Source organism: Dermacentor andersoni, chromosome 1 (genome assembly GCF_023375885.2).
Source record: "Dermacentor andersoni chromosome 1, qqDerAnde1_hic_scaffold, whole genome shotgun sequence".
Classification (NCBI taxonomy): domain Eukaryota; kingdom Metazoa; phylum Arthropoda; class Arachnida; order Ixodida; family Ixodidae; genus Dermacentor; species Dermacentor andersoni.
The window spans coordinates 97,510,454-97,537,415 of NC_092814.1; the positions used below are offsets into that span (position 1 = coordinate 97,510,454).

At 44.6% G+C, this 26,962-nt stretch overlaps 1 protein-coding gene across 1 annotated transcript in view; it reads right to left on the reverse strand.

Annotated features, from left to right (window-relative positions):
- LOC126543287 (uncharacterized) overlaps positions 1–26,962 on the reverse strand; it is a 36,710-nt gene continuing 9,748 nt past the window's right edge. Inside the window, exons 4-18 of the mRNA XM_050190417.2 lie at positions 26,276–26,418; positions 26,030–26,189; positions 24,590–24,768; positions 24,359–24,473; positions 22,658–22,797; positions 22,390–22,558; positions 18,281–18,435; positions 18,069–18,198; positions 13,583–13,722; positions 10,259–10,373; positions 10,035–10,195; positions 9,131–9,293; positions 5,998–6,176; positions 1,366–1,504; positions 1–337 (exon numbers count right to left, since the gene is read on the reverse strand). Of these exons, the coding sequence (XP_050046374.1) occupies positions 124–337; positions 1,366–1,504; positions 5,998–6,176; positions 9,131–9,293; positions 10,035–10,195; positions 10,259–10,373; positions 13,583–13,722; positions 18,069–18,198; positions 18,281–18,435; positions 22,390–22,558; positions 22,658–22,797; positions 24,359–24,473; positions 24,590–24,768; positions 26,030–26,189; positions 26,276–26,418 (2,302 nt within the window). The 3' untranslated portion in view covers positions 1–123. The remainder of the gene's footprint in view (positions 338–1,365; positions 1,505–5,997; positions 6,177–9,130; positions 9,294–10,034; positions 10,196–10,258; positions 10,374–13,582; positions 13,723–18,068; positions 18,199–18,280; positions 18,436–22,389; positions 22,559–22,657; positions 22,798–24,358; positions 24,474–24,589; positions 24,769–26,029; positions 26,190–26,275; positions 26,419–26,962) is intronic.

Here is a 26,962-nt window from a genome sequence, read left to right on the forward strand (position 1 = left end):
TGTAGCGGCCAAGAACCGGCCAGTCATTCGTTTTGCTTCACTATTTTTTTTCTTTGGCCAGCCTTCTTTTAATTTTGACTCTGTTTAATATTGTTTAATCCCTTCGGCTAGACCGCCGCTTGATCACGATTGGCTCGACAGGTGTGCGAGCCAGACAGCTGCGCTGGCGAGCGTCATCATGCCCCAGGCGCCCGTCCTGCGACTGCAGTCGGAACAGTAGATAAGGCCCAGGCGGTCGAACAACTCGTTGCTCATCTCTGCGACCTGAGGTGCCACCGCGGAGCAGTGGTGCTTGTCAGCTGAGTCGTTCAGACATTTGCGGTAGCCGATGAGGTCACTGCGCAAAGAAATCACCTCGCAATGCGTTACAAGCAAAGGCATCAGGAAAGAAGGGGAAGATTCCGAACAGGCTGCGACTGATAATGGTTCGTGTTGATGGTCGTTTTAACGAGAAACAGACTCGGTACTCGGTACCACGAATTCTATTGATTGAGGTATGGCACTCCAGTCATGTGCGGCTAGTTTTTCCCCAGCATGAGCCTCTGTTTTGGAACGCCCCTGGAGCCCCTGCAACGTTAATGTCGATAATGCTGAGAGCGAACTGCCAAACTGATGCTTCCCACGAAAGTGAGTGCATTTTTCACGATGCGGAATGGCGCGGCAATTGCACTTAGTGCGTTTTACGAGATGTGCGTTGGCGGGGCATTTGCAACGGCAATATCGATGGCTGTAACATTTCAGTTTCTGTAGTGGTGACAGCGGGTGCAGTTCGAGCGGCGTCCACGGTGTATGTTAGAGGCGCTCAAAAGCCATAGTCGGCATAGTGAACATGGTGCAAGATTGCGCTTATTATAGCGGCGTATTAAAAACAGTACTTTTTTAATACTATAGCCTAGGCTGCACGAAAAAAGAAAGTTGTGCCATTTACATGGGAAAGTATAGCGCGCAGTGCGGGAATCACGACAACTTCACAGTGGATCGAGCGCTGTTGGAGTTGCACAAGCGCACTAGTAGGTCGGCTTTTTATTTAGGTCTACAGATAAGCTTGGCTAAAGTAATTCGTCGAACACGTCCCACAACCGCACCTATGGTCTGCAACCGGTATACCGGCGCTATGTGTAGCGCAAATATAAGAAACGTTATTCTTCGCGCTCTAATTTCGCTCAAATTTGCAGGAGATGTTACTTCTGTTGTAGAGCGACCGATATTCGTTCCCACGAGCTTAAGACTACCATTATTTTTGACCTGCAGCTCCCATTCATTGGGTTTGAATTCACCGGTCGCGTGCACACAAATCATTCCGCTAAGAACAAAGGAAGGTCGAGATCTCGGCTGCCGCTCGCGAGACAGGCCTGGCGTGCTCACGTGCAAAGTCTCCGTCGCACACGGTTGCTGACGGGAGTCTTCCGGAAGGCAGAGCCGTTGCGATAGAAAAGGCTGATGTCGTCTTCCATTGCCGAGTCACACGATTCCCATTCCTGGGTAAATTCCTTGAGCTCGCAAGCTGCGACGACGGAAAGTTACAGGGGACAAAATTAGGCTCCAAACAATGGTGCATCCCGAAATTCATTACTACTAGCCTCGTTTTACAGCACGACAACACACTCAGCACCTGCTCCTCACGGTTGACTTTGTAAACAGCCACGTGAAGGTTTAAGAGTAGAATGTTTCGCTTAACGTTTAATCTCGATTTGCACACTAATCCCGTGGCTTCATGGTTCTTCTCGGCCAATAATTTTTACATTTTCAAGAGTATTTTGTATCAGCTGAGCTGTGAAGGAGCAATTCAATAAAGCCACATAACAAGCGATCAGACGAGCGAATACGGCGCGCAGGAGGGTAATATTTATTCGGCAGCAACCCTTGAACTGGCGAAGTTGCGTGCATTTACTATGTGTCACTTCAGGCAATGTGCAACAAATTTTTATATGGGACAATTGCATCTGGGTGTAGGAAGATTTCTTAGAGATGACCTTCGCACTACACAACATGCAACGAAGACACAAAGATGAGAAGGGGATCATATCTCTATATACGAGCTGTTGCGCTGTGTAGATGTCATGCATGATCGCCCAGCCAGTCATCCTACTTCCAATGGCAAGCTAGTAGACTCGTTACTCGGGGCTCTTCAACCGGCTTCGCTATATGCTGTTAGCATATATTAGGGATAGAGACATATGTGTACCATTTCGGCTACAGCGCGTGCAAGAACATCATTACCATTGGTCTGTTGCTATGAATGTTGATGTATTTGTTGTTGGGGTGGCCTACAGAGTTTTACGTTCTAATGTTACGCTTCAAAAAGAGAGACATCGCATATAGGCGGGGGCGTTTGCATTCCGTCAGAGTAGGAAGTGCACTATATCAGACACCTTGCTGCGACGCGCGGTATTTCCTCAACTAGTGCGCATTTTGAATACATCCAATGTGAATCTTCATCCTGAGTTTCCCTCATTGTGAAAAAAAGAGACCCATGCAGAAATTCTCTGTTCGATTTCAATTGGTCGAAAACTCTTTTTTTTTCATTTTAACCGGGACCGACTAAGAAGTTAAAGGTGCGACTGTTATGCAGTGGACGATGCACATGGAAACAATGCATAGCAACTGCTTCCAGCCGTACTCACTTATCGCAGACTGTTTCCAGTCCCGTGTCACTCACATCCAGTTTAACGAAAAAAAAGAAAATGATTGTGGGGCTCAGCGGTCCTGGAACTGCACAGTGATTTATGAAGGATGCCGCATTGGAGGGCTCCGGATTAATTGCGACCTCCTGGAGCTCTTTACACTGCTTCGAAATATGCGAGCAGTTTTGCATTTCACCCCCATCCAAATGAGGCCCGGATTCGAATCCGTGATCTCATGCTCAGCAGCAGAACGCCATACACTAAGCCACATTGGTGGTTGACTCAAGCCCAGTAGCTTGGGAGAGTCAGGTTAGCTACTTGAAATCATCATATATGGTTAAGTAGTTACCCTCCCATCCCCCAACTCCACCATTCGAAAACGCCGCTTTGATAAACCCAACTTGTTGGTGTGGACAAGCTAAAAATATTTTGGATTAGATTTTCCTTTTCAGTTTTTTCACCCTGGTTAAGCCCTTCATACCTATTTTCCCGATAGACCATCCTGCTGGATAAATTTGTACCCAACCAATCGATTCAAGCAACGCTGCAGACAAACCACCCATGGTGCATTACGGATGATAATATTGCCAGCTAACCTCCCTCCCGCCTTCCTGCATCACGGGCTCATGCGAGCTCCGGATCACGCGGTACGCCTGCTTGATGAAGTTATCTGACTGAAATTATTGTAGCCGGATAGAATGGGCCTAGCTTCGACAGCAGATGCCTGCTACTTTCTAGTTTATTAATAAACTCGGTGCAGCTGGGCTTGCTTACCAAATAATACAGCCGTGCATAAACGTCACCTGGCTGCTGTATCGTCTCCTTCCTATTCGATGTGCTTTCTTATTTTGTGAAAAGGGGGTGTTTGAATGGTAAATCCTGAATCAGATCGAATGTAAATATTTGATAAAAATGACATACGAACTTTAATCGAATGCCGTATATTCTCTAAGTTCTAAAGCCAGTGAAACAAAAAAAGTTTGGAGTGCGTCTGGTTAATACGGCTTGTTTACAGCATTGTACATGTGCATGCAGTGATCTTAGAAAATTGGACGTCCTGTAAAGTGAGGAGCATGTAAGTCATAAACTAGTTCTTACAGTTATCTGGTGCGCTTCGACAATGACAGCAATGAAACAAGAGAACAGCGCCACATGCATGTACAGTGCTGTGTTCTTTTGAAAGAGCGGTGTATAATACTGCAACGCTGCACACCATTTTAGCGAAATGCAACCACGATAAGATCTGTAAAAATTAAAGAAAAAAGTAATGTTTAGAAAACCAACGAAGATGATTGTTCAAGTACTGGCTTGCACCATACTATGCCTGTCGTTCTGTTTTTGTTTTTTTTTATTCAACCCCCGTGTTGTTAAAGCGTCGGCGTTATCTGCGGCTTATGCACGGCTGCACCTCGCAGTCCAGCAGAGGCATGGCACCAAGACACGTGGCTGTGCGTGAACATCGTCACAAGCGCATGTCTCGCTCTTCTGCTGTACATACTCGCGGACAAATGTCTATGACAATGAAAGGAAAGCTGCGCTGGGGAAGCTTCTGCGCGCGTATTGCAGCGCCGAAAATTCCCGCAGCGTTTAACAGGGCTTTTGGTTTCTTATAACAGAAACCGGAAGGAATCACCGTAGTTTCCACATGCGATGGTGTACAAAAAGAAAAGCAGAAACATGAGACACATTTAACACTAATTTGCGCATGCGTTTTCTTTTTTTTTTTTGTGCGTGTGGTTGTAAGTAGGACAACTTAAACTAACGCGCATGAAAATCCGGGACTTTTTTAGGAGCGCTCTTACTTGTGTGCGCTTTTGTCTCCCTAGATTCCCTTCATTGCTACAGAAAGCTGTCCGCGGACGCAGCAGTGTTCGCGCAACATGCGAAGCCGCGCTTTCTGCCACCGACCTATAGGCCGATCCCGAAGAAGGTGCAATGCAACATCGCATCTCCAAGTGCTAGCTGCCCCAAGGGAAGGATGGGGGAAAATGGCGCGCTATGACACGAGGCGAGCAGATCGCTTCTGGGCGGCAGGACCGACTTGCCGAACGTCTCAGAGCGCTAACTTGAACGACAGAATATGTAGTAAGGTTTTCTCTCGTGGCATGCTTGTGTGTGTGGCCTAATGGGTAAGGCAGTGGGCTGCAGCGCTGGAGGACCCTAGCTTAAATCCCATCATCGGGCACGTGATCTATAATTCGATGAGCATTCTTTGGGAAGTTGGCCCACTTTGCGGTATGCTTGTAGCTAACTTCTTTCACCCAGTGACCCCACTTGTCTACTAGCTAGGGCCAGGCATGTGGTGGCTGCTGTTTTGGGCCACAGAGCATGTACCCGAATAGTATAGTTGCTGCTCGCTGCTCTCTGGACCGGTAGCCAACTTGGGTCACTGAGTATGTGCCACTGGGTATGGGCCCGAGCAGACAACTACGGCACCGCGTATGTGATATTTGTATGTGCCATTTTTTTGCTATCTCAAGCAATGGATGTGCCAAGGTGACATAAGGGGTATGTAGCCTTAAATATATTAAAGCCATAGCGTCCCATCCGCAGCAGACACCACCGCGTCCAGTGCGGCCGATTGATGGAGAGCCACTGCAATGAAGTCGCAGCCAGGATACTAGGGATAATTACGGAGTTTCAACTGGCGTCCAATGATTGCAACAAGATAGGCTTTGTCCTGGTATCATTTGGAATTGGGGTTGGCAGCGAGATTGCCACTTCGTGTGCCTGCGGTAGCAATACGGTATGTCGCTACATTGCTTTAATGCTAATCGCATTAACGCCGACATTCGCCAGGATATCTGTTCGGCCGGAATTTTTTGAATGAGCTACAGCTTGCGTTAAACGTGTTCTGACATAAAGCGTGACGCATATACCTGACGCACCAATAAGCAAACATTTTACTTTCTTGGCGAGAAACCGCAGCAGCACCGATCCACGGCAAACCCCGTTGAGCGAAGCCAAAGGAGCCTTCGCTTGAAGAATGCTTTGCCTCAACAAATAGAAGCTCACGCACTGCCTAAATAAGTGTCGTTCTTAGTCAATGACTGGAAGTTATTGGGTTCGCCGCTCATGGCGTTCGCTGAGTAGCTGGCGTCTTTTTGCAGTATCCGTGGGCTATCCTGAAGCCAAGCAATTCGCCCTCGTTGCCATTCTTATTTCTCCTCCGAGTGTCCACTAAGTGTAGTTCTCCCTTATATTCGAACAAACACGAACATTCTACAATTTATAGCAGTGAATTGTTCAATCGAATAGCAAAGACTGTTCGATTCGGATTCGAAATGCCTAAAATACTCGCACGGCCCTATTTGGAAGCTTAAATTTGAAGACTCACCTATAAGAGGGATGGATTTGTATGAGCATTTCTTACCTTGACGGTACACCTTGAATTCCTGGTCTTCACTAGAGGGTAGAGCATTGCATGTGTCTTCGAACTCCATGAGCAAGTGCTTCTTTAGAACAGATATCTCAGTGTTGAGAAAAAGGGCATCTGAGCAGCCGGAGTCGTGTGTCGCTGAATACATGCAGTATTTCATTTCCTTCACCAGCCTTAAAAGAAGAGAAGAAGAAAAGAAGACATGCGTTGCTGTGATTTCGATGCGTAATGCGTAGTCATGTACTATTCGCAAAATGACGTCGCAGCGCCGGCGGTTATTCCCCCAGTCTGCGCACATCTATACAGGCCTAATGCGTTCATGCAACACTATTTAATGAATTTGCGAAAATTCTTACCTATCAGAGGGCATCGCTTCATGGATTTCCTCCTCGCGGAAGAATGTTTCAAGAGCGTTTTGTAACATTAGAATAATGAAGTGGCGATTCAATTGACACGCAAGAAGCACAAACAACCGTAAGAGCGATTTTTCAGATTCCCTGCTGTGTGTAGTAGAATATTTCCTTGGAGTATTTACAAGAGATAATATGTAGCTACTCGGTGAATTTAACTTTAATAGCAAAAAAAATTGTAGAGACGTTTAACCCCTACGAAAACGCAGTCCCAAGCTTAGGAATCGACGTTGCCGACAGAAAGTTTCAACGGATCGAATGCTGTGCCCCTTGCTTTTGCGAGATATTACGGTCTGCCAGTTAGACTAGCACGTAGCTGAAAATTCCGTAAAGAACTTACTGCTCTCGCATAGATTCATTTTGTTTGCTTGCGAGACATAAATGGCCTGCATATGTTATCCTCACTAGAGCCGAAATCAGGCACCCCAGGGCGGTAACTCGCACAGCACGCGTTACCGAAACGGGAAAAGTCGGTCGCATAGAGACTGTAGTAAGATCGAATAGTGGTTTATGTTCACTTTCTTGAAAATTCTGACCGACGGTTCTTGTGCTCCGCAGCACGGCCCATACGTGCTGGCCAAACTATCTCACAGCCCCATTTCCCTCCGTTTTGTGCTGCCTAGAAAAATTACTTCAAAGACTTGGATTGCCCTGTACAAGCCACCCAGAATTAAGCTATCACAATTTTGTCTGCAACCACACCAGCTTTCGAAACTACATTTGTCCAGCGTATTATTTGACCATGCGGACAATGTTTGTGGGCATAAAGTTCTGAAGTAAAATATTAATTATGAAAATATTCATTCACCCTTTAATTATATACGAATGCCCTTTCTTCCACAAACATGCTACAGAAAAGTAGGAAGATACCTATAAAGAAAGGGGTCAGAGAAAAAGACACAATCTCTGTTATGCTATTTACTGCGTGCTTGGAAGAAGTACTCAACCTATTAAACTGGGAAGGCTTAGGAGTGAGGAACAACGGTGAATATGTCAGCAACCTTCCATTTGCGGATGACATTGTGCTGTTCAGCAACACTGGGGACGAGTTACAACAAATGATTTAGGATCTTAACAGAGAGAGTGTAAGAGTGGGGTTGAAGATTAATATGCAGAAGATAAAGATAATGATCAATAGCCGGATAAGGTAGCAAGAGCTCAGGATCACCAGTCAGCCTCTAGAGTCTGTGAAGCAGTACGTTTACCTTGGTCAATCACTGATCATGAGAATCAAATTTACAGAACAAAAATAGGTTGGAGCGCATACGACAGACATCATCAGATACTGACTGGAAGCTTACCATTATATAAGAAAGGTGTACAATCAGTGCATTCTACCGGGGCTAACATATGGGGCAGAAACTTGGACACTGACAATAAGCTCGGAAAAAAGTTAAGGACCGCGCAAAGAGCGATGGAACGAAGAATGTTAGGCGTATCGTTAAGAGACAGGAAGAGAGCGGTGTGGATCAGAGAGCAAACGGGGATAGCCGATATTCTAGTTGGCATTAAGAGAAAAAATGAAGCTGGGCAGGTCATGTAATGCGTAGGTTAGATAACCGGTGGACCATCCATTAGGGTCACAGAATGGGTGCAAAGAGAATGGAAGCACAATCGAGGACGGTAGAAGACTACGTGGGGTGATGAAATTAAGAAATTCGTAGGCGCTAGTTGGAATCGGTTGGCGCAGGACAAGAGCCTTCCACCTGCAGTGGACATAAAATAGGCTAATGATGATACAAACACGCTTGCAGGAAGTTTGTGTCCCTTACGATTCCCAAGATTCGCTACTTGGCAGGACGAATGATAATAAATAAGAATAATTAAAGTGAAAGAACCTTTACACTAAAGCACGTTGTTGGGCTAGTTGGTGCATTGTAGATTAGAAAAAACCAGCCAGAAAAAGACGAAAGAGGAAAGAGGCACTTCCTGTCTTCTTGTATGTTTCCTGTGTGCCGTCTTTTTTTGGCTGGTTTTTTCTTAATACAACCTCTACACTATTCGGTCCTATCGATGTGTCAGTGATAAAATGTAGAGCAACATGAACTCCCGATAGAGCTTTATACGTCCTTGCTCGATACGTCCTACGTAAAGTTTTTTCCGAACGTGAAAGAAGCCCGCGAATACACGCACAGTGCCGCAAGCGGCCGGTCGCGTGGTACTTTTTCGTGCATTCGCGGGCTTTCATGTTTGTAAAAACACTTTTATATATCACATATTGAGGAACAGAAAGCTGGATCGGGAGTTTCTCATGTTGCTCTACATTTTTCTCATTGACACTTTTCATGCAATGATAATATATGAGAAGTTATTTAACTAATTAAGGCTAATTATGTAATTAGGAGGAATGCAAAAAAATAATTTGGGTATCTCCAAGTGACGGCACACAACATTACTTTGGTTCTGTCCAGCTACATGGCATTTGCGCATTGTGAAAGTTTCGCTAAAATTACATGGGGTGCGCTGTAAAGTGTGAATCCTGCTAATCTACATGTACTGCTGTATTCACGACGCCTCCCCCCCCCCCCCCCCTCCTCCCAATTTATGCCTGCGGACCTTCAAGGTGGAATAAATGGAATGAACTGAAATGAATTGACTGCACAGAGCGCATTTAAAAGCTTCTGCTCCAGTGCAACGTTCCCCTAAGTATATCTTTAAAAAATCCCGTGTCCGTGGTGCAGGCGATGGCACAACTTTGTATTTCACGGGTGGCTTACGGGCAGACTTCTGTTCGGTTTTCCTTCAGATGCGTTCCATTGTCGAGAGACACAAGCATCCTGTGGAAGGTAACGCCACACAGCACGAGCTTCTTGATGGCCTTGAATTGATCGCACGTGGTCTGCCGCTCCAGTCCCAAGTAGACGCGCCGCTTGTCCTTGTCTGGGCAGTCACAGAAAATACAGCGAAATAAAGATGAGAATCGAACCAGAGCGTGTTTTTTGGACATACGTGGGAGCAGGGCAAAACGCGTAACACAAGAACAAGACAACACACTGCTCACTGTCAGTCGTAGACCTGCTGTCGTACTCCGTGCTTGGCGCCGTACGTTTTTATATTTCACCAACAGATGACAGCTAGACATCGAGAGCGTCTCAAAATACTGTAGCGGTTTGGTCCACACGAAAAACTCCGGTGCCCACCGGGCGCCAAGTAGATAAAATTTGCAATCTATAGTTCCTAATAGGGCGCCTTGCATGCGCTGACGCGAAAACCACTGCCTTTCGTAAATAGCACTATATTCACGCACGAAAACGCCACATGTTCGCACACACTTAAGGATTAGTGCCGGGCTGTTAACCTTCACTTATTGGCATAGGAAATTGGGCCAGATGCTAATGACTCATCTTCAACAGCGCCACTGTAGCCTGTATTATTTTGCTTGTCCCTGTCGTAAGCGGGGGGGGCGGGGGGGGGGGGGGGCATGGTAGAAGATGAATTCACCTTCACGCCACAAGTTCCTCCAACCTGTGACGAAAACACGCAGCGAAGTGTTACTCATTCGTGGTCATGGTTCTTTGCACTTGAATTTTGTAGCATTAATTATCGGTTCCCTCGCGGTTGGCGACCGAGGAATTGATATTAGAAATGATGTGAGTAAGACAATGGTCGAATGGACGTCACCTGCAGGAGCTTTGCAATCTGATTTGTGCTTGCGGTTGAACACCTTGGTCACATAGTCCCTGACCTTCTTGATGTTATCAAACAACGCCGCAGTCTCCTTGCAGTTCGGTTTGTTCTTGAATACAGATTCATAGCTGCAGTTGTGAAAATCTTCCAAAAGCCTGTAAACATGGACACATACAGGAGTCTGAACGGGCTCAAAAATCATGACGCGTGCGACGTACTTGCAAATGTGTGGATGATTAACAAGGTACGTTGAGCCGAACTCGTTGTACGACTGGTAGTACGTCAGACCGCAAGAGAAGAAGTTCTTTATCAAAACCAACTTGTCACAAGTGTCTGCAAAAAAGAGCAATAATTTCTTTAGCGAAGGCAATTTGATTATCTACCAAAAGCATAGAGCAGAACGAATACAAAAGGATATTTGCAAACTGAAATCCTCAAACCAGAGTTCAATACCAAGCGCTAAGAATTCAATGTTGAGCGCTAAGAAAGCTTTGGTTACGTGTGATGGCGAGCAGGCCCACCGCGGGCCAATGCTGCATTGAAGCTCGTGCCTTGAACGTTTGCTTCAATGACTCATCTCACTGTAGTAGTTAGAAGAATGATAGATTCATGTGGTTTGGCGTCTCAAACAACTATGAGGCTTTCAGAGACGCCGTAGAGCGGAGTGCTACAGAATAATTTTGACCATCTTAGGCCCTTCAACTTGCGCCTAAATCGAAGTACGCGAGCGTTTTTGCATTTCGCCTCCATCGACACGCGGCCACTGTGAACGGGAATCATACCTGCGACTTCGAGCTCAGCAGTCAAACACTGAGTGAACAAATACCGAGCTGCCATGGGGGGTAGTCAGAAGAAACATCGCTTTTGCAAGTCACTTGCACCTTTTCACGGGGCCGCACTGGAACTAAGCTAAAGCTGGGTGAACACGCAAGTCTTTCCTAACTGTGAAAAAAAAGGAACCTTTTGTTGTTTAGTTCTTGAAGCGCGCACAATTCATCTTCCACCACGAAATATTCGAGAGCTAGCCCCATTACATGAGACAAACTTTTTTATTCGGTATATCGACGACTTACATTATTAATGTCGTTTTATCACAGGTTAACGAGAATATCTTATCTGTGGCATAGCGAAATTTCGCACTTAAAGCTCAAGGTTATGAACAAGTGGAGGGGGATAAGGGTTGTGATTCGAGTTATTGTTTCAAGTGATAATGTGCCTAAAGCACAATTTTAACGTATTTTCTCGCTGAGACATTGAATGGAATGTAAACGTAGAGTGAGAACCGTCGATTTTCATATAGTATTCTATATAAGTATAATCCTGGTCATCATCATTTCTACATTAAGTTTATCTATTTCGTATATTTAGTAGAAATGTAAGCTTTGTTGACTGTTGCTTCTGCTTTGTCCAATACTGTGGATTGTGGAGTGCCGTGACACGTAAACGAACAACTCTAGGCAATCGCCTCCACGAGTAAGATAATTAAAACAACAACAACAAACAATTTCTTCAGCCTTGACAAGTGGCAATAGAACAATTAGCGCTCGACGCAGCGCCTGCTTCCGGGCTACTGGCTGTTGTTATGAAAATAACTCATAGCAACACCGTCTGACAAACGAATGGAAGGGGGCGCGCTTGCCGACTTGTTGGTTTTGTTTATTTGGAAGCGTAGCTGTCGAAATATGGAAAATATTTAAAACGGCGAGCTAGAGATACGATTTCAGTAAACAATGTGTTTCTGCACGTGCGCCTGCATAAAGCGTTGTTTTAGAGCGTAGCTCTTAGGCGCCCGTTCCTGCGTTTAGGGTCGGCGTCCCTCAGCGTCGTCCTTCAGTGTCGGCCCTAGGCGTAACCGAGCGAACGAGGACATCGAAAGATACAAGAGCAAACGCGGAGCGCAGCGGGGCATGAAAGACAGCGATAATGAAGAGAGCGCGAGGCCGAAAGCGGAGGAGGAGGGCATGGCGAAAGCGTGAGAAGAAAAGCGTAGAGTCGCGCAAGACGGGCTCTGCGGCGACGACCTCATAGAGATGGCGCCAGAGTAGCGCGCAGTCGTCTGTTCACCGATGGTATGCCACAAGCGCGTCAGCCGATGCCATATATGGAAACAAAGCCCTGCATGAGCGGAATTCTCTGTGCGGCGGCTGCTATGAATAACGCCCACGCCTCACCCACGCACTGCCTCTCGCTATCTCCCAATTAGCGAGGCAGTCGCGCCACACTTCGCTGCGTTTGCAGTGTGCCGCACGAGATGGATTGTCCGCGCCAGCCAATATATCACGAAGTGAAAACACGTATAGAGCTGCACCCAAAATTCGCATTAGGGTGTATCGTAATGGTCAGTGAATTTTTTCTGTAGCGGACACGGTACCGAGAAAGTTTCCGGGGCACGCATATTGCGAATTCCAACCTGACTTTGAATACAGGGGTGCGTTGTGATAGCGCTAGAGAAACTTGGGCGATTCTTTCCCTTCTATGACTGTAACATTGACTAGGCCAAGTTTTGTTTTATTACGAATCTCGGTGCTAAATTTTGCAATCAGATAACACACAGTAGCGTACCGCTAATGACGTCTTGCTATACGTTATCCTAACGTGTTTCTTTTTTCTTCCTTTTTCTTTTTTTGTTGTAGGTACGTACTGCAATCTCGAAGGGGGATTTTCTCAATCTTAAATAACGGCCACCTGATTTCGACTCTTTCGGAAAAAGGAGCAAGAACAACAAGTAGTGTCAGAGAACCATAGCGCATAAGTGCAGCAACACGCATCCGGGAAAACGAGCAAAACGTGCCACAACATAATCATCACCATTTGAGAGGTGTAAGCAAATTCAGAGAAGGCTGTAAAGCTTCAGCATAAGAAAATTTATTCCATTGCGTTATTGCTTTATAGGAAAACGAACATTTCAGGTAGTTTTGACTACCAAAGGGAGCATATATTAAGAGCAGTTCTTTGTCGGCGGAAAAAGGCAACATTTACGACGTGCCTAAAATGAAATGAGATTAAATTTTGGGGTTTTACATGCCAAAACCACGATGTGATTATTAGACACGTCGTATTAGGGGACTCCTGATTAATTTTGACCACATGAGGTTCTTTAACGTTCAGCCAAAACACAGAAGGGGGTTTTTCTTCTTTCTTCCGTCTCTTTCTTTTCTTTCTTCCGTCTTCCTTTTTTTTGAGCAGTTATAATACGACTTAAGCATTTTTGTGGCATTGTCCAACTGAATGTCGCATACCTTCCGGCGAATATTTTTCATTTATTCCCTTGAGCTATTGCTTTCTGTCTTTGCCAATATTTTTATTTTGCTTCGAACATTTGCCCTTGTGAAAATTCTAACCTTTTCCGTGGTGATAACTTAAGGAGGAAGAGGAGAGAGAGACAGAGAGAGACAGGTAGAGGCTATGGGGCTGTCGAGCTCATTTTCTTTTTTCCTTGAGCTTTGCCAGTCTTTGCTATCAGACCAAGCGTAGGAACAAATAAACGCACAGAATAAAAGTAAGAATAGCTTGCTCAGCTCTGCCACCGAGGCACCGCTCACCAGTCAAGTTGACACCCCTGCACTTATCCTCGTAGCCTTCCGTCAGTATTTGTGAAAACCTCATTATTGCTGACTTTATGTCGGTCGGGCTGGAGCAAGGAATCAGGAGGGAATAGCACTTCAGATACTGGTTGTAGAACCTGCAGGAGGAACCATTGCCATTAGTGTAAACTAGATGTGGTAGTCGTTAAGATTACTAGTAGGCGAGTGCCGGCACTGGCACGGCCGTGAGTCACGCTCGTTTCATTCATACGCAAGAATGATCAAAGAAACTATCATAGCGTTATTTCCATTGCACGATGCGAGCTTCTGTCGCGTTACAACATGATCCTTCACCGATTCCGGGAAATGCGAAATCCGCGTGTTGCGAGTACAGAGTAGGTCATACGTGTCCCAATTTCGCCTCCTCATGCAGCCATATAAGCAAGTGGCTTCAGGGAGGTTAACTACTTCGCGTCTATACCTTCACGTACCCCTGTTTGAGGGCCACTGATACGAGAACGTCTCAAGTGAGGAACGCGTTTGCTCGGCTGAAAAGGCAATGCGAAGAAAAGCTCGTACAATCTCAAATGTTTTAGACTTTAAGAGTGTTTGTTTGTCTCACAACTAACACATTTACCTTTATGGCTGCACAGATTTTGTTGTACATGACAGCGAGGTCAGACTACGCCTGTGATGAGGGAAGTCGTAGCTGCAGGCTGTGTTATAATTGTGACCACCTGGTGCGCACTGAAAAATATGACACGAGAGCTTGACAGCGGAGCTATTTAAAGTTCCTTTTTGTGCAGTTTTTGTGTTGTCTGTCTTAGCTATGCTCATGCTTACTTTCCACAAAAAGTCGGCCGAAAAGATAAAAGAACTTTCAACAACTATACACCTTAAAGGTAGGAGTGTTGCCATGGGACGAACTTAGCACCCTTTATTTATTTATTTTTACGTACTACTCCTTTAACACAACTATTCCAGGAATGGGAGTGCTTACACAGAAAGAACAATATAAAAAGGACGATGAGCAAAACGAGAACAAGGTAAAAGCGGGAGCCAAGCTCTCTAGAAGTGGTTTTGTCTTGGTCAAGCCCTTGAAAAGGGCTTGACCAAGACCCGTCGCTAGCGTCACCCGTCGATACCCCCGTCGCTAGCGTCAATGTGCCATAAACCGTGGCTATCCTCCTGTTTCTGCACAGTAATGTTCGCGAGGAATCAGGAGCGCCCGAAACGCAGGGTGTGTAAAAGTGGGCAATAAAGAGCAATAACATACCATAATATAATGAGGAGGTGTTTTTAACCTTTGGATCGCAATACTGTTGGCTACCATTAGCCATTTTGCCAGCCTGCTCCTCGTTTTCTCTTTCCTGTTAATTGTGTATATGTGTTCAAAACAAATAATAATACTTACAGTGACCTAGCTGGCGAACCTAGGTCAATGTTTTCAAAATGCCTCTTAAGCACTAAGGCCTCATTTTTTTTAATTCGAGAAATGGTACCGAAATGGCTCATTAAAAAACTATGTAAAATGATCTGAAATGCTTTAAAAGCATGTTTAAACACAAGGACATCTCAGGTAAACTTGCATCACAAGAAATAATTGTTTATTTACAATTATGGTACCGCCCACTTCACTTGTTGGGTCTCACTAAAAAAATGCTACAATATTTCTGAGAATTGTACACTAATGCGTAAGCATTATTTGGCTCGGCTGTTATCTAGCTTTTATTTACTTGATTTTCCTAGCTTATGCATGACTACTCATCGCTTTTCCGGTGCCAAAGAAATGAAATCCGTGTACTGAACGGTGTGGAGATGAGTTGCCAGGAAGCTGGCATGACCCCTTCAAAGCGATGAATTGACTCAGCCGGAACGCCGTCACAACGGGAAAATACCCTGACGCCCTCGAAGTAGCAAAGGTAGTACCAATTTATAAGGAAGGAGGTCTTTCTGCCCCCAGCAACTATAGACCAATATCTGTTCTGAGCATAATACTTGGTTTGACAAACTAATTTGTACACGCATGCAGGAATCTTTAGGTAAACATAATATTATCTGTGCCAATCAGCATTGGTTTCGTCCTCACAGATCCACAACATCTGCAGTTCTTGCACTTAAACAATTGAATAATACAGCATTACATGATAATAAAATTGCCGTTGTTTTTCTGGACTTGGAAAAAAAAAGCATTTCATACGGCTAGTCGTATAATATTACTGCATAAACTGTATACTTATGGTTTTAGGGGAACAATATCAGATCTGATAAATAGTTATCGCTCGGAGTGGCAGCAGTATGTTGTAATTAATAGCTTCATGTCAGCCTCACATAGTGTTTCGATGGGCGTTCCGCAAGGCTCAGTTCTTGGGCCCGTCTTCTTCTCCCTATACGTTAACGATCTTCCCTCGGTGTTAACGTGCTCTGAAATTTTATTATACGCGGATGATACGGCTTTATTATTTGTTGGGGACACTACTGAAGAACTGCAGGGCAAAATAAATCAAGAAGTCCGTCGTGTCGCGAAACTGTTCACGCAGAATCACCTCACACTTAACATCGGCAAAGCCAGTTTTGTAGTCTTCATTCTAGGAGGAAGGAAACGAATTGTGACACCGTGTCTATATTTTTGAATAATGTCCAGTTGAACAGAGCATGCCGCTACAAGTATCTAGGTGTTTGGTTTGAATCTGATATGCGTTGGAAATATCAAATTGGTAAGGTATGTTCCAAATTGGCGTATGGTTGTCATGTATTGTTAGAAGTCCATCAGTGTTTTGACCCTCAAGTTTTACGGATACTATGCTTTTATACAGAGGCACCTTTATTATTGCTTAAGAGTCTTGGGGAAGTACGTACACAACCTATGTAGAGCCTGTCGTCGGTCTTCAAAAACGGGCGCTACGAATAGTTACATTTTCTAAACACAATGATCAAAGTAAACCTCTCTTTCAATTGCTTCCTGCTCTGTCGTTCATCCAGGCGCATTAAGTAAACGTTGCTGGGGCAGTTAATGCAAAAATATGTTTTAATTATCTACCACAATATCTAATTTTCCGGCATGAAACACGAGGGCAGCTACTAACAACTGTATTAACTTACCATCATGTCACAATGTATATGGATGGAGACTCGTGGAGTTCAACGGTGTTATAATATGGAACGCACTCCCACTCAGTGTATAGACTAGCCAAAACTTTCTACAATGGTTAAAATACTTCTTTCATGAATGATCAAAGGATCTTTCGTATTTGTATCCCCTGCTGTCATAACATGGTCTTTTGTTTATCCTATATTTTCCCTGTAAAAATACTTTAATAACGCGTGTTTAAGTTGTCTCGTACAATAAGTACGCTTTTCTTATGTTTATTTTGTTATTGGACCCCAAACTAGCCGCCAAGGCTATGGGTCCAAACAGTATTGTGTACTGTGTGTATGCAATGAATTAAATAAAGAAATAAAAACGGTTTCAGCAAAGCGGCCTTTTTTTTCATTCTTCTTAATTTAACTTTTAAAATTTTTTATTACCACTGTGACACAGTGACGTCGACGTGGCCAGTTTTTCTAAGTCCACCAATCTATGATTATTATGATACTATTATCACGTGCACCAATCAGTTAGCCTTATTTTTATACTGAGCAGCCCCATAGCAGGCTTCTCTGCGCACCACGCGTCATGCCAAAAAGTAACCTTTCAGGGCGGCCTGAAGAGAACGGTTTTCTCTCTGATCAATCTTATTTTTATTTTATTTTTTGTTTCAATAGTTCCTTATCGCTTATGAATGTATCAATCAGCTACATTTACGCTATCATAACGATTAAATGTCTGAACTTCATAAATTATTCATTTTTGTGCAGGTACAAGCCTTTACACGTCTCACATGACAGGCAGATTTTGCTCAGGTACTCGCCGAACAATACTTACGCATTAAAAATATCCGGATTGTAAGTGTCCCTCTCCTGATGCTCTGCAAACTGTACCGCAGACTACCACGGGTCTGATAGTGCTAAAAACATGGCGCCCTGAACTGCGCATTCTTACACCACCCACTCCAGATCCTAGTTTCCTTGCGCTGTTCTTCCGATTGCTCTCTTGTAACTTGAGGTACACTTGGTACAATATGGTTAACCTCACTGGTATTGCATCTACCCTTGCATTTCCCCAAGAAATGTCTTGCAAGGCCATTCTAAGCTCATCGATAGTTACACATAGATCTTCTATATCTTGTTCGTCACTACTCCTGGTGACATTACTTTATGGGGTTGTGATCTTAAAGAACCAGAAGCACGGCATGCTAAGTTCAACATGGTGTAATAAGCAAAGCGTTCCACGGCGGGGACACGAGAAAACGCACAAACGCATGGACACAAGCCCATCGTGTGTGTGTTCTGTCTAGTGCACATGACGTGTTGAGATTTACTTAATCAAGGTAGCACTTGCAGAGTTGCCCATCATGTGCGTTGTTGTAATAAATGAAGTTTTCATTGAGATCAATATGCTTACCTGCAATCTTCATCTTTGCTCGGAGGAGTTGGAAACGTGTTCATTAGGAAAATTGTGCCGCAAGTAAAGAATGTTCCGGCGTATTCACGTAGGTGGCATTTTGGTTCGTTACTACGGAACCGTATTTTTCCTGTCAGAAGTGGCAATAGAAGCGTGTTGAACGAAGCGCCATAATCGGACTCGACAAATGCGAAACGCAACAATCCACTTACCGGAACGTTTGAACGACGCTTTCGAGCATTGCATGCCGGGAGCCGAGTGCAGCTCGTTGGTTAGGTAGTCGAGACTTGCTTGGATTTCAGACAGCGATTGGCAGCTGGAAGACTTCTTGAGCTCTTCCAGACAAAGGTTATGGCGCTCTATAGTTCTGCGTACGATAAGAAATAGGGCAGGATGTATAGTTATGGTAGGACAGAACTAATGTGCCGCTTGCCAGCACTGGCCAGAAGTCTGAAGCGGCGCCGAATTGAAGAAAGAAGTGGGAAAGGCAAGAGATACTAAATTATATTCTGTGTGGAAAGAAACTATATTGGGGCAATATAAAACATTACCCCGACATTTTTTTCTTGTCCTTCCAATAAACTTGTGTCCAGATGCAAACACTGGTAGTAACCGTTTCACAAGTATTACACGGCGTTTCAGCCAACTTTTGTCAATTCTGAAGGTATCCAGGTTTGCGCTACGAGAATGCAACCGATTGAGTATAGTTCTTGTGTGCTCTTGAGAAACTCAAGCTATATTGTTACTATTGCCCTAAGACATTAATTTAAAGAAGGTAAACTCCCAAACACTCCGTACAAATGGTTAACCAGTGAAGGTGAAACGTGCGGCCCCGGTGTTTATCACTGGGTTAATCATGGCGGTTCATTAAACAGCGGCTTGGTAGGCTGCCGGATCCTCGGTACGCAGTTGCTGCTTGTATTCGGCTGCACGAGCATGTTCTTGCGCCCGGGCTGCAGTATCGGCACGGCGCAGACGAGCTCGTTCCCGATTCTGCTCGGGGCGTTGCTGATCGAAAGCTGCCTGCTCCTAAGGAGTATCTATGACGCGTGGCCTACCATTTCGGAGCCGGAAATCAACTCCTGTGCGCGCACTGGGCTGCGACGGAGAAAAAGAACGTCACTATTGGTGCAGCTAATCCAACACCACCTAGATAGCACAAGGCCTTTTCTCTCCGATCCATGACGTCATGTTAACTGGGCCGACTGCCATAGAATATAACGGAGGTACTCCCGAGCAGGCAACAGCGATTTTGACCAGTGCTTTCATCACGCCAGCCTTGTCAGTGAAAATTTCGGGCCAGGTAGCGTGTCCTCATGGATCGCAGTAAACAGTCCTTGTGCTATCTACGTGGTGTTGGATAATCGCGCGCCTCTATTTCTCTCTCTCACTCCCCCCCCTTTTTTTTTTTTTTGGCGCATACGCATGAAGTTGCGCCGGAGGAGTTTTCGGCGTACAGGCGACTGACAGACGGACGGACGGATGGGTGAATCGGCTAGCCATAGACAGCTTCGCTGTAAAAACAATTAACCGACATTTAAAGTTTTGTTTAAATTCAAAATCTTAATTTTTTAGCCGATTTGATTAAACGCCACTGAAATACTGCTCTGAACCGCCCTGTCAGCAAACCATCAACACGAATCGTTCTTGGGCGAGTCAATACAGTTTTTGCGAATACAGCTCTCCTCGCCGTTTTCGCGGGACGATCCTGGAGTTGGTACAGTCTAAAATTATGCGCCACTGGGGCTACCCGTCACCGTGATGTTGCAGATCTATATAATGAACGAAAATAAAGGAAACTGGGGTGCCCGGTTTTTATTAGCTATATCATAAGTCAACAAAGACACCAAGGACAGCATAGGGTAAATGATTTCTACTTATTAATTGAACTAAGGAAATAATAAATATCATTAAAAATGAAAGGGGATGTAAAAACAACTGGCCGCAGGTGGAATACGAACCCACGTCTTCGCATTGCGCTTGCGATGCTCTTACCAATTGAGCTGCCGCGGCGCCGTTTTCCCATTCACTTTCTGGGGTATTAATGTTTATCTACTAGAACTAACCCTGGGAGTGTTAGCCAGCGCCACCACTCACAAGCCTTGGCGGCGGATGTTGAACATCCTTTATGCCCCAGGCGTCACGTGTACGTGAACTTTTTGGGTGCAATCAACTGGTCAATAAACCCACACATGCTAACTGAAAGCATCAATGCTGCCGGATTCGAGACTCCAGGTGGGATACGCATAACTAATAAAAATTGGGCTGCTCGGTTTCCTTTCGTCTCGTTCATTACAAAGCGAGGGTCTCGTATCCGGCAACATTGATGCCTTAATAATAATAATAATAATAATAATAATATATTTGCGTGTGTGCGTGTGCGTGTGTGTGTGCGCGTGCGTGCGTGCGTGTGTGCGCGTGCGTGTGTGTGTGTGCATATTTAGCGCGCGCGCGCGCTAAATGTGCTACGCATAATATGATCCTGCTGTAGTCGACTTAAAACTGCATGTAGCATTGCGCTCTATGACCGTCCGTTGCTTGAAGTTTCATTTTTGCGAGCTGTTACAGAGTTTTAGCCTGTCCATAATTGTATTTAGTTTACAGAATACCAGAGTACTGGAGACTTCGACGGCTTTGATAATGATCGATGAATTGTATTCGCATCCCCTTTGAAACGGGGCGGTGACGAATGGCCTCCTAGCCTCCTTGAGCTAATCAGGTTTTACTGCATCTCTGGCGGTTTAGTATTATGCATGTCTCTCGATCTTTTCTTTGTTCAATAAAACCTCTATCTCTATACTTTAGAGTTACTTATGCCTGTAGTGACTCCGGCTCTACCAATCTATTCCGTCTGTTTTTTCCATCAATACTCTAAACGTCTGTTGTCTAGCTCGACTGATTACCAGGTAATGCCTCCATTTACTTTGAATCCAAGCGCTTATTGAAGGTGGGCGTTTCCTACGGGCCTTGCTGGAAGAATGTCTTAGCATTCCATTACAATGTGCTGAGTCGTTTCGGAATTTTGCTGCAGCAGACACATGCCTCGTACTTTTCCGAATATTAGCTCCGGTATGTTCTTGTCTTCAAGCAGCCAGCTTGGGTCTCAAATAGCCAGGCCACTGCCCTTTGTGTTAGCGTACAAATTTCCTCGCCTGATTTCTTTCTTGTATTTGTAGGTATCCATGGTCCCTTCTTTAAGGCGAAAGTTTTAAGTGGCTCGTTGCAGTGGCGCATACCCCTAAATAGCGGCGTGTAGTCGAGTGATGTATCAAGTCGAGTGATGTAAAAAAAGTTGACGAGTGGTGCGAAAAATATCAGCAATGGTTCATACCCGAAAAAAAAATTGCGATCTGGAATGGCTGATGCCTCCCCCCCCCCCCCCCTAAGCAAGCAAAGATGCAATGGCTGAATATGAATGAAAGCACGAAAGAAAAAAAGAACGAAGGAAAGAAAGCAAGAAAGAAAACAACATCAGGAAAGCCTCATAAAGCCGCAAGCAAAGATGCAATGGTTGAATATGAAAGAAATGAAAAAAAGAAAGTACGAAAGAACAAACTAAATAAAGATCGAACGAAACAAAGAACGAAGGACAAAGAAAAAGAGAACAAAGAAAAAAGAACGAAAGAAAGAAAGAAGGGAAGAAAGAAAGAGGGAAAGGAAAAAGATGGTAAGAAAGAATGAACGAACATTTAGATAGTACATTAGGTGCTCGCATGTGTCGTTTAGGAGATGGACCTACAGCGAAATACGTTTACTTCACACTGCAGCTCGTCATGTGTTGCAAGAAGTCTGACACCTCCGATCGGAAAACTTAGTGCATCATCCCTACGTGTGCAGCAGGCTTTCGCCTTAACGTGTTACAGGAGTGTAACATGCTGTGATTTTTTGTTTCCATCCTTTATATTTGCTTAGCTGCTCTGAATAACGCTTTTTATTAAACGTTACTGTTGCGTTATTGCCTTCTCAGGAGGGAGAATGAAAGCATCCACGTCAAGCTGATTGCTGCTGTTGAAGCCTTGGCCCAGCACATAGGTAGAACATGGTAATTTGAATTACATTCTCTATATATCAGCGGCACAAGATGGCACTACCAGGGCTGCATCCGCCATCTGTCTCTCTTTCTCTGGTATTCTGCAAACTTAATCGTCTATGAATCAGTTAGAACCCTCTCAAAAGGTCTGCGCGTAGCGTCGGAAGCGCCATGTATGAAGGTCGCAAATAACTCCTCTATACTATGTAATGTTCCAATGGGCATGCATTTCCTCTACGTCGCGCCAGCAGCTCGCAAAGGGGCAGGCAACGAAAGAAAGGCTCCACTCACTCGCACACCTGGTTCTTGTGCTGTGGATTGTCGCCGTACATTGCGTCACGCAGATTGTACACGTAAAGGAGGCCGCACTCAAAGTATTTCTCCATGAAGTGGTCCTCGACACAGCCAACTGGTTTTGACGGCGTCTGGCCGTCGGTAGGGGGTTGTTCAGGTTTAACAACTAAACGGATGGTGAAGTGGACAAGTTGGAATTTATACACTGTGATTAGGGCGCAAACAAACGAGGACAACCGCTAAAGATAACACAGGACAGACTCACCCATATTGCTGCAGAAGTGCTCGTACTGGCTGGTTAGTACGTTCATCACGTGCATAGAATGCGTGTGGAACTCAGAACCGATGTTGCAGTGTAAATCCTTCTCAATCACGTTTGTGCAGTTTTTGAAGTTTTTGTACGCCCTGTAGAAAGAAGGAAGAAAGTGGGCAAAATGTCGGGGAACGCCGATGCCAAGTGATTGCGGCCTCAAAATGCGTTTGGAAATGTCACTTGTTGAGTCATCTTTCGATGACATCACTGTCTACTGCTGCTCTATCAAAGTCAACCATAATAGTCGTAAGGAGAGAGAGAAAGATAAAGATAAAAATAAAAGAGACTTCTGTCAAGCGCAATGTCAAGACGTGCCACGCCAATGGGTGAAGTAAACATTCCGACCAGTTGCCTCCATTTAAGTCATGAATGCGTGTGTGTTGCCAGAATTTTTTTAAATTCCTGGTTAACCAGATGGAGGCAAAAAGAACTGCACGCCCCACATGTCGTTCTCCGCGTAGCTCTGTAGGAGAGGCGGAAGCAAAATTATTCGCTGACCACAAGCGTCACTGCGAACGATAGCAATTTTCTCAGACAGACCAGCACAACCAGTGTCCGAATAAGAGACGCGCTGTTCTTATGGTTGAACGAACCCCATGAAATGAAACGCGAACAGTGCTGCGCGAATTCCCATTAAAAAAATAAGTACAAGTAAAGCAAATGAAGAGGGAGAGGGTACCTTCAGCACAAAGCGGTGCACCTCATTTTGTAGTCGAATAGGTACAACTTTGTACGTAATTCCGACAGTTTCCAAGTATGACGCCTCTGTTCATACATATACGCCGACGAGTTAAGGGGTAGCTTCGGTTAATGTTACGTTTATTCGTAGTTCCCAAAAACATGGGTTCCGTTTAAACCAAGTTTGATAACACTGTGCTTATGGGCGGCCAATCAAAGTTTATATCATAGTTCTGTTTATCGGCCATTCCCGTTTAAGTGACTTTCGTTTATCCAGAGGCCACCGCTGTGCCGAAGTCGACTGAGCAGTGAATATGAGCACTTATGAACAACTTTGTGACGCCATCCTTGGGCCCAGAGGCCGCACTCGCAAAGCATTCAGTTCGTAAGTGCTGTCTGCCATTGGCAGGCCCTTTTCGCAAATATATCCAACAACATGATTGGGTGGCAGTTTGCGTTACAAACAATTTTACCGCAATAACATTTTTGTGAATACAGGTCCTGCCTCTGTACTAACACCGGGGAGCAGGGCTGCACGCTGCGGCAGTATAACTGACCTTGACGGCCTCGTTCCTCGTTCTTGCGGGTATGGTTTCTATCGAGCGACAGAATGACATTTGGCGATGGAAATTGGACGTTTTAGAAATGCACCTAGTACTGCATTTGTAAAATAGTGCGTCAACAAAATTAGTAAAACATTGTAAATGTGCACTGATCGGGGTATCATTGCTTGTACTGCTGCGTGGCTGACGGACAAGCATCCTGTGCTTAGGTTGGCGAGCAGATTACTATCGTGTAAATATACCAATAATAAATTTAAATGTTCTATAGCCTCGTAAGAACAAAAGCTTGTCAGTTGTAATAGCGAATATATTATTAAGCAGATCTACTGGCTGATAATAGAGTTCTTACAGGTGAAAAACATTTTAAATTTCACTCAGTCTTCAGTGGCTAAAGTGAGTTAAGAGAACTTACACGCAGATCCTCTCCTTAGAGGGATTGTGACTCACAATCTCGTTGAACAACAAGCCACACGCGAAGAACTCCTTTGTGGCGTCTTCTTCCTGGCAATTGTGATCTTGAGTGTAGCCTGCACAAGAAAGCCAAGACGGTACGGAACATTTCTACTAGAAGCAATCACGCTTGCGCGGAGAGGTGCTCGAAGTGATAACTGTATATAGGTCACGCACAATAGCATAGGCTTACCCTCAAGTCTTTTGGCGACGTTCATGGCAGTAAGCTTGAGCTCAGCGTAGCACATCTCGCGGTACTTCTGGGTTAGCACTTTGGGAAAGTATTCCATGTGCATCATGAGTTCTGTATCCTCTTCGCAGGATTCACTGTGAAGGACTGTGTTCAGGCAACTGTAGTAGCGACTTAGAGATCTGATGCAAGGAGTGAAAAGAAAGAAAAATAGCATACAAACCACATGTCTATAGAATTTCGCACAAGGCGTTATTCTTCGAAAAAGCAAATTATCTGAACTGTAGTCGGGTTCTCAGGCCCCAAGGCGAACGGTCTTACTGACAGCAAAGAAGTGTGCCGACGCCACTTGGCACAGCTCGTCACACTTACGACTCAATATTATCTGCTAAATAAGTTACATTTTATTTCATTTACCATTATGTAAGAAAAATTACTGCTGCCGCCTTCTAAGAACCTTCTAAGAACTACTACCTAGTGGTGGTTCATCACATCACGCCACATAGTAGTGGCGGTTAATAAGTTACTCCTTGGGCATAATGTCAACAATTAGGCTTTTCGCTGAAGATTATTTTGTACCGCATCATTACAAATCCGTCTGATTGCTCACAGCTACAGTACGATATTGCCAAAGTTAACTCATGATGAAAGATTTGATTAATGAAATTAGATGTTTCTAACTGCAAAGTATTGAGGGTTATCTTATTTTTCTAGCATACTTAACGATTGTCTTTATGCAATAAAGAAAACAGTGCTCAGCCCTGTATATTCCTTCAAATGACTAGTTGTCCATACTATCCACTACCTTTCTTGGAATTTGCATGAAACTTACGTGTCTAATAACGCTAAGGGCATGCTACAATATCTAGGCTGAAATTTCTCCGCTGTTCCATCCAGCCTTATGGTGCAACTCCTTTGTCCAATCTAAATTAGTGTACGGGTTTTCTATTTGGGATCCCACTTACGTCACTTTATCACTCTTGAAGCAGTGCAAAACCTAGCTGCCCGCTTCATGCCATCCAATTTTTGCCGTGCTGCCAGTGTCTCGTCAGTGAAGGCTAATCCCAACTTGTCTGTCCCGCCATCGCGCCGTAAATGTTCCCGCTTATACCTGTTCCACAAGCTTGACCATACTAATTTAACATTGAAAAATCAACGCCTACTTCAACCTAACCACATTTCGTCAAGCAGTGATCATTACATTGAAGTAGGTGTTGCCACATGTCGCACTAAAGCATATATTGATTATTTCATCCCCCGGACCAACAGCGCAAGTGAAGTGAACCACTTTCCTTCGTCCATTCCTACCATAACTGATGCGGCCGCCTTCAAAAATGATGTTACTAGTACTTTGTAACACCACTCCTCTCTCTGATGCCTTCTGGCCCTTGAGAGTATGAAAATAAGTAAAATAAATAAATAGTATATAAGAATGACTCTGACCTGCAAATTTGGTGGGATTCGACTTCTTTGTCGTCTTCAATCTTTCGTAATTTAGTATGAAATTTTTTGGCACACAGGAACTGTGTCTCCCATGCCTTATCTCTTGTGCACAAGTCTAGCTTTGCACGAAAGCCTGTAGGTGATCTTGACTCTGACGACGCTGGAAGAAAAAAAAAAGCACAGAATTTGAGGTGCTTTGCAATTCTTGTGCAGAACATTGTGGCTATTGCTCACTAGCAGACATACCGTTGACTTCTGGAATGCATTCGATGTGGCTTTCTTGGATGTACTGCTGCATTGGCTGTAGCTGTCTTATCAGGAACTCTTTGTCGTCGCATCCAGTCGCTTGGATCGCGTTGGCAAGGCACATTTTATATTTGCCGATAACCCTGCAAAGTTAGAATTAAAGTATGAATGATGACATCGCAAGCTATACGCTTGTGAGCCCGGGCAGGTGGCCCGAGTATAAAATGCCACCTGCGGACGGTCAACCCGTGATGGAGTCATCTGTACTGCTCACATTATTTTTTGTTTTAATTCACTTTGCTTGTAATTTCCTTCATAGAAATGAAATGAAATGAATGAATGAATGAATGGCTCAACCGATAGTGTTCTTAGCACTGATAACAAGCTTGGCGCAGTGCCACAAATACTTGTCCGGGACGCTTTCAATGTCGAGTCACGCGAAATTTCTCGAAAGGGATCGCCCAAGAATACCGCCCAAGGAAAGCTGTCTCCACCTCACATGATAACGATAAGTGAAGATAACTTGTTTCCGATTTGTGATTTCTTGAATAAAGATACCGTTTCTTGTTCCGTTCAGCTCGCGTTATATTTGCGGTTTTATGTTTTGTTTATTTCGCGTGACTGGAAAATAGACCGTCGCGTTACAATCGCGGTCGCCCTACATTTGAGTAAATACGGTACATTATG